Source organism: Drosophila subpulchrella, chromosome 2L (genome assembly GCF_014743375.2).
Source record: "Drosophila subpulchrella strain 33 F10 #4 breed RU33 chromosome 2L, RU_Dsub_v1.1 Primary Assembly, whole genome shotgun sequence".
Classification (NCBI taxonomy): domain Eukaryota; kingdom Metazoa; phylum Arthropoda; class Insecta; order Diptera; family Drosophilidae; genus Drosophila; species Drosophila subpulchrella.
The window spans coordinates 8684902-8701767 of NC_050610.1; the positions used below are offsets into that span (position 1 = coordinate 8684902).

At 36.9% G+C, this 16866-nt stretch overlaps 1 protein-coding gene across 4 annotated transcripts in view; it reads left to right on the forward strand.

The window, feature by feature from the left end:
• Window positions 1-2121, forward strand: part of LOC119547261 (probable serine/threonine-protein kinase DDB_G0280133) — a 68325-nt gene extending 66204 nt beyond the window's left edge. For all 4 annotated transcript variants that reach the window (XM_037854039.1, XM_037854041.1, XM_037854042.1 and 1 more), the window contains one exon: window positions 20-2121. In XM_037854039.1, the coding sequence (XP_037709967.1) occupies window positions 20-134 (115 nt within the window). In that variant the 3' untranslated portion in view covers window positions 135-2121. The remainder of the gene's footprint in view (window positions 1-19) is intronic.
• Window positions 2122-16866: the final 14745 nt, after the last annotated feature.

The window sequence follows — 16866 nt, forward strand, 5'->3', positions numbered from 1 at the left end:
CCCAAAAAAAAAAAAACAGGTGCATACAACAAGGTCGCTGCAAGCCACCCACCTGTGAATTCGGCCCCTACATGGACAAACACGGTCGCTGTCCCAAACAACACGAACAACCCGCCTATAATGCCATGTCATAAGCGATGCATCTCCCCAGGGAAGAGCATGCTGAGGAAAAAGCCAGGAAAAGTATTATTCAGTCTGAGGCAAACTCAAAAGCAGACGAGAAGGGAAACTGGACACATTTTCCTTTCCTGACAAGAGTAAAAGCATAAAGTGAGACGTGAATTTAGTTGCATATCCTATACAAAACAATACGAAAGTAAAACGTATGGAAATCTATTTCTACACTAGGATGGGTCGATTGGTTAGAGGACTAAATTTTACTAATTACCCAACAAAATATTCAGAAATTGTTAAGTTCAATAAAGACAAGTCTGCTCTTATATAAGGTTGAGCTAGTACAATGACATTGGCTCGGAATATAACCAAAACCAAGGAAAATTGTCATTACAGTTTTAAATAAAAACTAAATTTTAAAAGGAAAGTCTCGAATCGTTGAAAATTGATTACTCATTTTTTATCTTTTAGAAAATCGATCCATCCTTAGATACACATACTACTTACGTATTTGTATATCAGCTGATTGTGTATTAGATGTATTAAGACCACAACACAGTTTGTCCTCAATCCGATAAGCCATTTAAAATAACTGCAAGCAAAAAACCGTCATTAAAAAAATTCTATATATTTAGCAAAACGAAATAAGACTTTTTTGCGCATGTTTTTACTCAATATGGAACTGTAGCATTGTTCACAAGTGTTTCAATATTCAAAATCCACAAATAAACCAGAATGAATTATGTGTATTTTATGCGTATGCTAAATGAAATTCCAAATATATAAATTGACTGCGTTTTTAGTTTTAATTGACTAATGTTATGTTATTTAATTATAATAAACACACGAAAACAAAAACAAATGTTTACAATTACAAATGAAATATATTAATTACCTATGAACGATGAAATATATTATTCATGTTACTTAAGCTAAGTTTTAACACAAATCAAACGAAGCCAATCCTTGAAAAATCGCAACAAAAACAAAATTAAATTTTCATATTTAATTTCTAGTCAAATTTTAATTTTGTTTTTCTACGACCACGAATGTTTAATCTAAAGTAAATTCCGCCATTGAACTCACTAAACGAAAGGCATTTAAAGCGGATACCACAAAATATAGGAATTAATCCATTAAAATATAGCGAGATAAATGTATAAACCATATGAACGTAAACTAGCCCACAACCTCTCTTGCTTTTTTTTCTGCATTTGATAGTGACAACTAAAATAAACCTAGGATATCTTCAATATCGCATAAGTTCATCTTGATGAAGAACCATCTTAAACTAAATTTCATTTTCATTTGCTTCGTGCACAACCTTTAGTTAAGTTACATTCATACATAGTTCCGACACCAAGCACTGTATATATATTTTAGATAAAACCTACATTTAAGCGGCACCCAAAATGAATTCACTTGGCACGAATTATGGCACACAATCGTTTTCAACGGGAGAGAAATAATTCCTGGATTGCATAACGCATTTGCATATTAATGACATTCGCACGGCGGCAATCGATGGGCTCAATTATTAATTTCAAGCGGAATTTGGGGCTTTAATTATTGTGAATTTATTTACCATTAAGCCAGACACCAAATGCCGTTTAATGGCCTGTGCCTCATTTCTGTTTACCCTATATTATTGCATGTTGGCCATAATTTACGGGCGATCTATTTGCTCAAGGTAAACTATTTATTTTAATTCGCACCCCACTTTCAAGTAAGCATACGCATATAGAAAACGCAATCTCAATGCGACGTTGAATGTGACGTGAATATTTCAATAAATCTGTGTAATTGTTAATAGAAGCTACCACAAGATACCAAGCAGAATATACGAAAGATTACATTTCAAAATGATTTTATTTACAACTTTTAGCATAAATTTTAATGTATAAAAAACGAATGTAAGCGTTAAGCTGAAAAACAAACCAATACTAATAAAAGAAACATATTATTACTATGCAAAAATCCAAATAAATATGAAAGTGAACAAAAAACATCCCAACAATGAAAAATTAATGATTTTCACTATCAAAGGGGGTTTTTATATGAACAAGGTGGTGTTAATTACCAGGCAGGCGCTAAAGGAGTCGGTCTAATGAGTTTCAGCTAGCGAAAGTCAAGAGGGTAAAATAAAATCTACAACTAAAAAGATGCTGGAAATGTTTATTTTTTTAAAAGTACTCAGTTTTACAATTTCTCTGAACACATTTAAAATAATATAACAAAAAATAATAAAATAATAATATGAAATATTTTAAAATACTACCAAAACTGGTTAGAAAAAGCTCTGTCAGTAGCTTTGTTTATTAGTAATTGTGTTCCCAATAAATTAAGTAAACCCCTTTTTACCTAGGCTCCTGATAACTCCCCATGAACTTTCTGATTGCAACCTGTGGACCCATTTTGGGAGCCAATTTTGTGCTAATGACAGCGTCTAAGCTGAAAAGTTTGTACTAATGAAAATGCATAACAAATACTACCTTGCTGTTGGGCCCACTTGCCACCCACTCGCCACCCACCTGCACTGTAACATAGATGTAATTTCCCCACACACACACTGACGCACAACGGGATGGGTGCTGGTCACATTATGATCTAAAATTTATAGAATTTATAAGTGGAGTGCACCCAGAGGGGCTAACGAGGATGATAGCGCCACCTACCGACGGACGACGCAACCGCAGCGGAGATAAGCTCATTTAGTTCCTACCTTTCAGCTCTGTCGTTTCGGCGAATTCTTTTATTATAGTTACATGACTTCATATTTCTTTGAATTCTTAATAATAGGTATAAGAAATACATTTCTTACTACTTTGTTTTTATAATGTTCTTCAGTTCATGAAAATATTCAAATTGTTAAATTCTTTTTCTAAAAAAAAATTCTTTTGATTTGTTTAGTCTTAGTAATATAAGTTTTCTTCTGCCTTTAGTTCGTTATTTTATTATTTTCAGTTCATGAGAATATTTAGTTTATATGTGGTTTAATTCCAACCTTTAACTATAAAATTATCAATTTTATGACTGTACAATACCAAAAGCACCGTTGAAGCATCCATTCTAATTTTAAAATCGGTTGCCGAGACGTCGTCAGCAGTTGCTAAGGCACAAAACCTACCACCGACGGAATTTCCGGATCAAGTCACAGACGAACCATCGCCAAACGGTATGTCTTTCATCAATATCCCTTATCGTTAGAAAGTTTTGAATGTTTGACTATTTTCGGCTTTGAAAATAGTTCGAGGAAATCTCTTATCGACGATAAAAAATGAACTTTGACCATTTGATCAAACCTTAAAATAATTTATATTACATCGATTAATACAACCTTAGCTAATATAATAACCAAAACGAATTTGTAATATGATTCTTAATTAAACATGGTAAACATTAAAGAAAGAGCTTTTGCTAAAATTTCATATTTACACTGAATTAACTTAATCAATCCATCATCCATTTTATTGAGTAAAATTCGGCAGAAAAACACAAAATTTCAAAATTCAGTAGCACTAATACATTTTTACTTTACGTCATAAATTCGAATTGAAATTTAGAATTTAGAATTTGGCTCTCAAACTTAGTATGGTCTTTTTACTTGGGCTTGAAAAAGATTTTGGTTGAATACGAATAAACTCCTTTGTTAAAAACATTGAAGGATTTTTTTGTGGGAAACTCAACACATATTCCTGGGGTTATTGGCCAAAGTGGCAGCACTAAGCGTGAGTGGCAGTGGGTGATAAAGCAAGGAACAGCTAAATGAAATCAATTAAAACTGCAATGAATGCCGGCTCCCGGATAATTCCGCCCAATGGGTTCGGGACCTTAAAGTGCTTTTCTCGAGGAGTCGCTCTCCCAAAGCGCGCCATTCATCGATTTCTGCCAGCCAAGTGAAATCACACGGAAATGCAAACAACGCAGGGGCAGCTGAAACAAAAAAAAAACAAGGAAATTTCCCAACTGGCAACAAGCTATGGGCGGCGGCCGGTGGGCGTGGCAAAGGGGCCGCTGCAAGTGGGCGTGGCTGGGGGAAATTGCAATGGCAAACAGCGGAAAGGAAAAGGATCAGGCAAAATGCACGGGCACGGGCTCACAAATTAAAACCGCACACGGAAAGGATGCTACTGTTTGAGTGTGTGGGTGCGTGGGGGTGAAAGTGGATGGGTAAGAGAAAGGAGTAGCCATGATATGCCTGCATAATTAATTCCCACCTCATATACACACACGCTCGCACACACACTGAAAATTTTAAGTGGGTGACATCCCTCCATTTTCCCCACCAGGAAATGCCTGCAAACGGAAAATGCCGCAGCGCTTAAATTGAAACTCCCTTTCACCCGCACACTAATACACCTCTGCCCTCACACAGATACACCCTGATACACACACAGATACACCTGAAGTTAGCACGAAAAGCCGTCCGGCGTTTAAGTCCTCGCTAAATTGCATTTAATTTCCTGCTGAAAACTTCCAACGTGATATGATCTGACATAATAATTATATGCCAAATAGGTGAACAAAATTTCAGCAATGTGTATGTATATATACAAAATAAATAGATCCCGTAGATACAATTACATTTACAGCACAATATATTTTAATCGATTACATTACAGATTGTTTAAATATTACCACGAGCTGCTTGAGTAAATTTAAAATATTATTGTTGTAATTAATATTATTATTGTAACCAAAATTCTTTTAAATTTTACCTTGAAAAAGGTATAATAAGTGTTCAGAATTAAGAAACTATTAGACTTGAAAAACAAAATAATATTTTTCATCTGAACATACACATTAAATTAAATGCCTAATTCTTGGAGTTGCTTTATTACCAGCTTTAATCGACATTAATATTTTTATAGGTATAAATAAATGATAATTGCTTAAGAATTAAAGCAGAACAACAAAGTTAATATTTTATGAGCATTCCGCCCTTAAACGTTGCTTATTTAATATGTTTACTCACATTATAGAGAATTTAAGCGCTACTTTCACGGACTTAGTTATCCCCCTGTAATACTATTCATTTTTTATTTTCCGAAAGACTTGTAGAACCATTCAGACTTTAAACACATGCGCCACAGTAGCCCAAACCTACTTATTTCTGAGTACGCGTTTTCAGTTTTTATTACTTATTGTTTCTCTTCCGCTAACAAAAAATTGCAAACATTTACAAAGAATTAAGCAATAATGCAATTTACAAATTTGCATTTATGCGCAGCTTTTAATTGCGTGGAAAAAGCGTCTATGCGTAAATTGCCACTAGCCAAAACTAATTTCAATTTGTTTTCAGCCAGCAGTTTTAATGGTACTTAATTGATGTTGTGGCCGCCGCTGATTGGCGAAACTTCAATTTTTGGATAATTTAAACGGATTCATAAATAATTATGCACAATTACCCATTTTTTCGTTTTGCGTTTGTATGGAATGTCACGTAGGAATCGCATTGAAATTCTATTATACCTATATTTTATTATTTTTTTTTAAACCAACCACTTCGGCAGAAATAAAGCCACATCACCTAACCTGATTTTAAGATACCAAATAAAGTACATCGATAAGTAATGAAAATAAAAAAATATCTTTTACCTCCGATATCTGTGGAACCCAAAAATCTCTACCCTGCTTTCGCATTCAAGTGCTGAACTCTGGCACCCTCGACCTTGACTCATAGGCCCAAGTGCTTACGGAGTGTGTGGGACTTGAGATCGTGCCGGGTTATTCAGCATTGACCTTAGGCCCATAAATACCATCGACCCCAGTGCCCAGGCACGCTTCACACATCAAAAGGCGCATTTAAAGCACCCGCACAACACAAAGGAAGAAAAGCCTGGGCCGCGATTATCCTCGCAACTCCTCGAAAGCCATTGATACAAAATGGGATGGGGAAAGGGCTCGTAAAAAATATTTACACATGCGCCAGAGCTCCAGCAGATACAAATGTATCTTGATATGCGGCATTATGATGGGTTACGCATGTGGGGCACGACCGAATATAAAGAACGAGGTAAATTTCAGAGGATGAACCTGACTCAACGGGAAAAAAAGGAAAACCGAAACGAGTCAGAGATAAAAACGCAGCAGAGCAGTGAACGAATTTCATTAAAATGAGCAGTCAGCTACAGCCAAGGAAAAATGGAAGTGCAGACAAATGAGATGTGCGGGAATATAACACTAATTAGTCAGCTTTTAAGATGGCATGTTTTTAGTGATTTCCTGAATTGTTATGTATACAAAATCCATTGACTTGCAGTGCACTAACATTTTGGCCGTCGTCTGGAATCCGAAAACAAAGAAATCGAAGTCCAACTCCCGAGATGCCGACAACAGCTGCGAACGTTGCGAATCGTGTGCTAGTCTTATCTTTATGGTCCCGACGCTCTTGGACTTGTTCTCCCTACTTCTCTCACTTCTTATGCCCTCGCTGGGGGTATGGGATGTTTTTGGTCCAGTTTCCAGATATAAATACGTTAGTTTATTTGTCAGTGATACATCTAAGTAAGAGATTGAGATTGAATTTGAACAAAATTTATATATATCTGCGTTTGATGTTCCAACAATATCTACATTTATTATTATTATAATATCCCTTGATGGATCATCAGTTCTTAGGACAAACCTACAATACGAATATATTGTATTATTCTGGACATGTTAGCCTTACTACTTTAAGCACTACCTTAATTTTTCATTTAAAAGACATTTTTTATATATGTAGTATTAGAAGAGAGGTACATTAATATAAATACGGTATCCAGGTCAAAAATATTATCGCTGCTTAGGCAGAGAACCTTAAAATAAGGCGATGGCTAACCACACCCGCTTAAATTCTCAATAATAACTATTGGATCTCAACTATATTTGCCCTTTCAACTTTTTTTAAATTTTTAAAAAATGTTTTTTAAGTTTTTTTGATCTAATCGATCACCACTTAAGCTAGCTTTTCAATGCTGAATATTAAAGAGTATTCAATTCTTCATCCTACCAAATGAGCTTTTATTTCTCCTTTTTGGCGAGTGCGTAAATGTTGCCCCAGCCTGCTTATGACATGTGAGAGTGTGTGCGTGTGTAAAAGGGGCGTAGGGCGGAGGGGGGAGGGGGGAGGGGCATGTGGCAGGAGGCAGCATTTGAGCCAAGTTAAGTTATTGGCCAAGTTTGTGCTGCTGTTGCTGCTCTGCTCGCTTGTTTGCATATTAGTCACAGAACAGAAATGCAAACAACTTGACGCCTTGTAAGGGAGCGAGAGAGAGGGGTAGATTGGCGAGAAAGAGACAGCTGGGTGTGAGCAGGAGGGGTGATGAGGGAGAGAACAACACCAAATTGAGTATTAAGCGAAAGAAATGATGTCGAGCCTGAACATCTGAGGCTATTAGAATTAATCAAAGGGATTTGTTGGCACCGCAGGCGATAAAGAGGGAAGAGGTGTGAGAGAGAGGCACGATAGCAGCCGAAAGAGATGTTAGATACCAAGAGAAAGAGACAGCCACAATGATGAAGTTCGTTGGCAAAAGAAGTACAGAAGCCTTTGCAGATTCTGCGGTTAGTTGGTAATAAATTTTTGGCTTATTGATATTTATTATTAGCCCCGGAAATTGTTCGGCCCGTTTGGCTCATATATCGCCTCTATAATGTTCCACTTGGGAATCGTTGCAACGCGCTCTTCCTCTTCTTCTCCACGAAAAGGGGCCCTGGGCGTCAAGGGGGCGTGGCAGCATTTGTGTTTGGACTGGGGCCTTTCGCCTGATCATAATTGATTAGCTGCTTAGGGAGTTTCTCCATGTTCAATGTTTGTTCGGCTCAATTACACTTAAGCGGTGGTTAAGTATGTTGGCCAAATATGCAAAGCGATAAATATCAAATTTATATTGATTGCAAAATGGAAAGGGAAAGTGATTTGCGAAAGTGGAACATTTTATTGCCGATATGGCAATACAAACGTTGGGTGCATATTCACAAGGATAGACAGATAGATAGATGCTAAAACGAGGTATTAAAAGAGGTGTTAAAAAAGGTCTTGAATATATATATATATGTACATCACAATTCTCGTTCTTCTTAGACCTCCGAGAAAAAAACTAAAGGATCTATAACCTTGATGTAATTTTTTCACATATTTCTCCCACTAAACAAGCTTACATAAAAGGTCCCATCTTATCTTAAACATTAGTCTCTGACACATTTTGATATTTTTAATTAAACTAATCATATGTATGAATAGGCCAGTGAAGCACACTTGTACCATCTCTTAGCTATGCCATTTCTTTAATAGCCTTTCCGTTCTCGAAGTGAACCAAGCCCACATTTTTCCCGAGTTTACGCCAACACTCACCAGTAGAGTAGAACATGTGAAAATAAAAGTTTTTGGTTCTTCTTGCGAAATGGTTCAAGATTTTCCACCTTTTTAAGGCGCGTTTTTCACAGTTGACATAACCAAAAGTGGAAAATGAAGAAGGAAAAAGGAAAAGTCAGAAGGGAAAGAAATGTGGAAAGCAGGGTGAGGAATGCATGGAAATTGCCATTGACGCATAGCTTCAATTAACATAAAATGTGCATATGGAAACACCCTAAATACACAGGAAAAAATTGTATATTAAAAAGATTACCTTTTTTTTAGAAAACAAACAAAGGTGGTAGACAATTGTCTAAAAATTTTTATTAGGTGTGTAAGCGATTCTTTTTTGTTACCCATTTATTGTTTTTAATAGATGACTGTCTACTTAAAATAATGATTTCATAATAATAATTAAATATTTAAAGTAAATATTCCTTGTACCAAGTTCTCCGCTCAGTGCACATTTTAGTGTGTTAGTATGTATATTAGCGCTTTTCATTACCACCTTTTAAGTTTTGCATATGTGCACTAGTGTTCAGTTTACTTCCTTTATGAAAACCATTTCACGCTGACTGCGAAAACTTTTAGCCAGAGCCAGACGACATTTTCAGCCCCCCTTTTCCTCCATTTCACTCCTTTTTTCCAGCATTTTCCCACCTCTTTCTCCCCTTTTTCCAGGGTCGGCAACCACTTGAAAAGACTTCCCACGAACTTTCTAATGCACCGTCGTCTCTGTCGTCTGACACCCAAGAAAAAAGAGGCGGGAAATCGGGGGGCCTAAGGATTGTTGCTAATGCAACGCCTCTTAATCATTTAACAACCTTTCGCCCCATTTTCATTTTCAATACACCCACACACTGGCAGAAAAAAAGGGAGGTGGCCGAGGATCTTTGGGTCATTGAACGATCTTGGTTCAGTTTTATAGGCAGATTTCTTACGTTCAACGGCTAGATGGGAAAGCCATTGGCCAATTATTAAGATCTACCCACAGCATCGACACCGAACTCGTACGACCCAATCGCCCCCGCAAAAGCGTCAAAAGTCGGATCAATTAACATGGCATCTTGGCCTATCCTTTAGATACCCTAGATTAAGCTGTGGTTATTTTTGGCAACCTGCTATGTAAGCAAATATTTTTAAGGTTATTAATAATTTATAAACAATTTGAGTAGATATAAAACATACAAAATATACAAATCAATTGGAGTAGATAGTAGGTATTGTATACAAAACATTGGTATTATATACAAAACATCGTAATTGATGATTACCTTAAAAATAATTCATGTAGTTCTATATGGTGAAAATATTTCTGATGACAAAAATAAAATGTTAGCTTGTTTTTCTGAGTGGTATATTTAAGATGGTATTTTCCGAGTTCCTCCATACAATATAGATCCTTAAAATCATATTATTTGCTTTTTTTCCAAAGTTATCTATAAGATCTAGTTAAACATTTACTAGTTACTCATGGGTATCCCAGTATTCGATCTGGGCATTATCACACCTTTCTTGTCTCTTTCTGGGCAATTGATTTCCATTTCATTTGAGGCCGCAGACCGAGTCGCAGATGGGGAGTCTTCCACCGCAGTCGTCGCCGTCAAGTTGGTAATAAAAATTATTATTTTGCAATTTAATTGCCAGCCGCACAACGCCCCAAAGGCCAAGACTCGCTTCGAACAGACTTCGACATCGATTTGGTCTTGAATGTGAGTACCCATAATCTCGGGCCCCCGACTGAATCCCCCTTCTCACCATTCCCCTCTAACCAAGTGATCTGTGGCTGTCTGATGCAATCTCTTGGCCATTGGCGCTGGTTTCTGGCTCTGCGATCTGCAATCCGTGCGCTCTGCGCTTTTGGCCCCTTGTCATTTATCGCATTTGAATTGAAAGCTTGTAAATAACACGACGAAAAACCAAAAATCGAAATTGAAATTCAACATCGTTGCCGTTTTAATTGAATTTCATCGCATATGTGAGCCCAAAGGTAGAGCGTGTGTCTTATGATATCGCAGGTCAAAACCTTTTGTCTGGCCCACATTTTTGGTTAATTGTCCAACCAAAAAGCTGCATGGGAAAGCAAAAGTATTTGCGCTAACATAATAACAATTTTAATAAATTTTTTAATAATAATAATATTTTTGAAATGTCGTTGATCGCATATTTTTTAAATTTCTTAAGAATCCGTTTGAAGAAAGGCTATATATTTCTCAGAAAACGTTCTAAATATAATGACAAGTTCCTGCGAAAACGATTATTGCTTTACGAAAGTTGAAAGTCCAATGATGTTTTTTATCACACAAAAACACATTCATTAATATTCATAAAAGTGTTATTGTTATTAACCATTAATAAACCTGCAAATGCGGTGACAGGCAGTAGGGTAATTCCCAAGATCAATTGAATCACAATATACGTAAATTGGAACATTGGGTGGCCATGAGTCATGGCAAGAGGCACTTGTCAAACCTGGAAAAAGAAAGACCAACGGGATGACTCATCACACGGAAGTCAATGAATGTGTTGCGCTTTTAAGAAATAAATCCCTGCCCTTATATTCACAGTAAAGGTCAAATGAATTGCGATGACAATAAAAAAATTGTGTTTTTATTACTTTTAAATGTTAGAAATTCAGTATTGAAATATGACTATACTCTTAAACTTAAATTTTTTTAATAATCAGCTTTTTATCATATTAATTAATTAATATTAATTAATTAGTTATATACATTTTTTTTTGGAAGAGCTTAAAAATATATATGTTTTTATCTATCTAAACCTAAATATAATAGTTTACTTTTTTTCGAATAGATGTAATGAATATAAATATTTACATTTAAAAAATAATCTCTGTAATTCGTTATTATAAAGAGAGTAACTCTTGATTATGGTATTGAATAAGCGCGGAAGAAACATTTTAGCTTATGTTATTATTATTATTGAACTTGAATACCTAATTCGGTTTGGATACAGTATTTATGTCTTTTCTGTGCCTCCAAAAGCCGCAAAAATCGCAACAGGAAAAGCAGAAGATGACATGAGGTAAGGTTCCCCACAATTCTGTCAAATGTCAGGGTCTGCACCCCACACCTTCCTATAGGCAACACATCACGCTGGGGCCATTAAACACCTTCCCCTCCCCATTTGCCCACCCCTTTTTTCGCCTTCCCCACAAACCCACAACCCAAAGGGGTAATAAAGATTGAGAGAGACAGGAGTGGAGGGGAAAAACCTTCTGTGGAAAAGACAAATCACATAAGCAAATTGGTTTACAATAACCACAAACGGAAAAATACAAGCGGTTGCAGGAGGTTAAAAGGGGGTTTAAAGGGGATTTAGAGGGGGTTTAAAGGTGGTCTCTGGAGAAAGAGAAAAATGTGTAGGATAGGACAAAAGGAAAACCGCTCGAAGACACAAATATCACAAATTTACCAAGCAATTTGCATAAAACTCATATTTTGGCGCTGCTACTTCCAGCTACTTTTTTCCTACCTTCTAGTTGCCCATTTTTTCCACAAGTTTTTCTTACATATTTTTTGAAGGGGCTTTGGGCCACAAAAAGACTAAACAATTTGTATGCAAAAAACAAAGGATAAAATCAAAAAAAGATTAAAAAAAATGTATGCAAAAATCCGTTGGCTGAGATTTTGTAATCGCGGAAGGGGGCCACATATGCAGATGAGGTAACCAAGTGTTAACCGCTAGGGTCAACCGGTAATAATCCCACCACCTTTTTGGCCACTTGCAATTAAGCTTCAAAATTGGGACAATTTTTCTACACCCCAATATCCGGTTGGGTAAGGTTGTGACTCGGATCGCAGGTGGATCCATCAAGTTGCACTAATTGGGGAGGCGGCGTAGGTCATCAACTGTCGGGCGTCTGTTTAATCAATCAAAATGCAGTTGGTCTCGGCTCTCGGTTACGGGTTTACTAACTCAATGTGCGCTCCAAATTATTTTCGAACGTGCCGAACGACACGTTGGCCGCAAACAAAATATCCATCCGAGCCGCCGGTTTGCCCCACGTTTGCCTCTATTTATCCACCGGAAAACTGTCCACGTGCTCGTCGGCATGGTCGGCAAACAAGAGGAACAGCTACCAACTCGGTGAAATTCAACAGACAATGGAAAATCAGACGCACTCAAATAGGGTCATCCCACATTTTTCAGAGGCATGACATCATTGTTTGGCTCACGTGCACAGCTTCAGAAATTTAAATTTTAGCTCACAGAACGCAAGATCTAAGAAGACCCTACATGAAATGATAAGGAGCGGTAAGGTATACTCTTTCGTAATTAGAATTAAAATAAATGTATTAAAATATAGGTATTAAGAAGACCATAAATGAAATGATAAGGAGCGGTAGGGTATACTCTTTCGTAATAAGAATTAAAATAAATGTATTAAAAGATAGGTATTAAAAAGACCCTAAATGAAATGATAAAGAGCGGTAAGGTATACTCTTTCGTAATTAGAATTAAAATAAATGTATTAAAAGATAGGTATTATGTTGCTTTAATCTATAAGTAGAAAACAAAATATCTGCATAATCAATGTCAATTATGACAAACTGTTTATTAAGCCACATATACCTCTTCGAATATAGGGAGCTTTCCACTCTCCTCTAAAGACCCCACGCAATGATGCGTTGAACTTGAACTCTGTGGATAAGGAAAATGGAAATAAAGAGATTTTCCTCCTCAGATAAGAAAAAAGTCGGTCAAAATCAAAGCATATCTTGAGGCGTTCGCCGGCGAAAAAAAGGCAATTACTGGATCCCACTTCTTAAAAAAACTTAGCCCGCGGCATGTTGAGCAAACAAACAAACAATCACAAACATATCTGGACAAACAAAGGGCATATACCTCACACTACACTTTATTATTCCAGAATGGGAGAACATTTTAGAGGCATATGCAAAAGGCAAGAAACTAAACAAGAATTACACTAGGAAAAATAAACAAAGAGATTTTTACGTATATGATATGTGGATGATATGTTATTATCCCAACGATTACTTTTTTAAAAGTCAAATATTATCTTTTTAAGCTCATCTTTATCAAAAAAAAAAAGTTCATGTGCATTCCAAGATCGGCCATAGATTAAAGCAAATAATACATTGTGGGATCGTTAGGAAAAAAAGAATCCAATGTGAAGACAGAGACACAGAAGTGCATAGAGAAATTGTAGGGCGCGCCTTTGATTCGGATCTGTTTTTGAGTCTGGGTCAAGAATTTGAGCAGACCTACATCTGTTGATGTATTTGCATTCGGGTCGCTAGAGAACTTTGAACTTGCAACTGAGAAACAGAGAAATGGAGACCAAGAAAAGCAGAAAAATCTCGCCAAAGTGACCCAATTGAAAACCGCAAACTCTCTTGGCCAAGTAGACTAAAATAAACAGCATTAATCATCTAATGCAAAGCAGCCAAGAAAAAAGGAAAATCAAGAAGCCCGTTGCAGACACTTGTTGCCTCCCCCAAAAAGAGGATGCTGATGGGAAAATTGCCAAGGGGGGGAAGGAAAATGGGAAAACTGACATCAGGCAACTGTCGCCAAATTAGCTTTGGCTTGGCGCCCCCGAAGAAAAGGAAATATATATGCATGAATATGAGAAAATAAAAACATTAGCACAGTTTGGGTTTTTTATGTCCCCAGCATATGCCGCAAAACCGAAAGACACCAAAGTGCCCGCAAAATGTGGCAGAAAACATATAGTTTATGTCGCTTTTTATTTTCCGCTGGAGATAGAACTTTGGGTGTCCTATCCTTAGGGAAACAAGAAAAAGTCGGCGAAATCATACGCCATAAAAACGGATTAGTACCAAACTAACTTCAAGATGACTTCCACTTTACTATCCATTAGTGTATTAAAATATAGATTTTAAATATTCCATAAGTTAGCTTATAATATTTGAGCGAAATTAATAATTTAAGTTTGTTTATAACAATAAAGAACAAGATCTAAGACCCAATTCTGCAACTAAAAAGCCAAATGTTCGAAACAAGAAACAACTAATTATTTTACAAAATTATACTAGTCAACCAATAGACCATAAGTCCCAAAAATCCCATAAAATCCGTTCTAACCACTTCGCCATACTCTCCCATTTTGGCCGGAAGACATAAGCCAAATAAACACTTGCACTGATTGCCAAAAACACAGCCGAGCAATTAATATCAATGAGAGCCCACGCACAGAAAGCCGCAGAAATGTCATAAAAAATAGCCACAAGAACGGCCGGCAAATAATATTGTCGTAAAAAATAAAGCCACAAAGAGTTGGGCCGGCTTGCATCATCGCCAATTGCCAGACGCTATAAAAAAAATAACTTGGCAACTTGTGGCACGATGCCTGCTGCCTGCTGCCTGCTGCCACGCCCCCTTCCCGCTATATATGGTGGATATAGCCATATAGTATATGCATAGCATATACACATGTCTCATCAGACCGTCGACTCCGTCATGGCATTTATTTTTAGGTTGCCGCTTGCCGCCGTCTTGTCTCGTTTTTCGATTGGTTTCGCTGCCAAATTATTCGTACACTGCGTTTGATTTACTTGCAAATTCGTTTGGCACAGTTTCGAGTCAGTAGGCCAACAGTCAACAGCCAACAGCCAGCTGGCCGAAACGGCTGCGATTTTCCCTCTTTATCGCTACCTTTTGGGCCGCATACAATAAAACACCCAGGCTATTTGTCGTGGCCACAATCTATTAAGCCCTGTCGTGGAACATAAATCTCGTGCCGCTCCTGGAGCTCTGATAATTTGTTTATTGTTTACACGTAGATATTATCAATGGGTTTGGTAAGGAAACACGGCACACAGAAAAATATTAAGAGCTAAGGAAAGAAAACAACCACTTTTGAAGACATAAATGTAAGCTTAAGTTTTCAAAGTCTCATTATAAATTAACTCATAAAATGAATACCCATACTTTAGCTACTAAAATTTTCTAAGATCTCAACTTTATGAGCCTAATAAAAATCAAATATATGTTCTCTATAAGGTTACTTGACGGGTAAATGTTAAGCCATTAGTTATTTTTTCAGAGTGCAGCGAGCAAAGTGCAAATCATGGGGATTAGTTTTCTCGAATATTCACACGTCCCAGGGCGACAGATCTCAATGGAACCATAAAAGGCATTAACAGATATTTGGTATAGGCAAACAACACCACCCAGAGCCACAAAAACAGACCAGACACATTTTCCACTTTCACTAATTGTCAATTCTGTAGCTCGATCGGAAGAAAACAAAAACCGCAGACTGAAAACTGGAACGACTCGACTTGGCCGAGGGGAACAAGGGGTCTGAGTGATAAGTAAACTATCGCTTTTCTCAGCGCCCTCGCAAGATGAAAAATAGATTATGGAGTAAATGCGTTTGCTCACTCTTCATTTGTGTTTCACCCGTTCAAGGTTTTGAGTTCTTGAGTTCCGACTACAGATTCCACATAGTTTTGAATGACTCATGCAAGTCAAAGCCTACCAAAAAATACAAACAATACTGAAACAGCTGGTTGATTTTCTTTGTTCTCATAGGAAACCAACGCAATTTCATGAACTAAAGAAATAATATTTGGCAAAATGTAAAGTTTCTTTAATTGAATTTTTATGGTTGCAGAACAAAGAAATACATCCCATGTTCAGTTTAATCATATTTTTTTCGCGTATTATTGCACTCACCGGAATTCAATATGTACTTAGTAGGTAAGTTTTATGGATTATTCGAGTCGTCAGTGACAACTAAAACTAAACATTATTTAGATATATACAAAAGCTAAATAATTTCACAAGTTTGCATTATTCGATGACCTACTTAAAAAGACAAAGGTTAATTTTTTGTACACTTGAGCAGGATGTAGATAAAAACGTCAGCTCGAAAGATTAAATGCACTTTTCAAGCTTTAGATACTAGGATGACTAACATTTATCGGAAATGAAGGTTGGATCTCTCTCAAGGGTCTTCAATGTCAAATGTTGCTATGATGTGATAAGGTTTGATTCTACTTACGAGATCGGAACACTTGCATTTTTTCCTTACTTAGAAAAACGATAAAAAGAAAAAATATCGCTATATAAATAAATACATATATCATCATAAGTGTGCACAAATGACAAATAGATCAAGGGGCGAAAAGAGGTGGCGAACTAAAAATTCAGATCAGGCGACACATATGCAAATTCCCGATCGTGGGTGTCGACAAGAAAACTCGAAAGTCAGACAGGGGCAGGGGAGATTTTTTGAGGGGGGTCTTTGTTGGGAAGATGGGGAGTGGGTGGAGAGGGCCGGGACTGTCGCATATTTGCGCTTGGTGTTGACTGAAAAGAGAGTAGACAGCTAAGAAAAAAATTCTTCAGACCTATTAAAGATTATTGGCCTGGTGCGAAGTCAGCTACGCCCACGGACC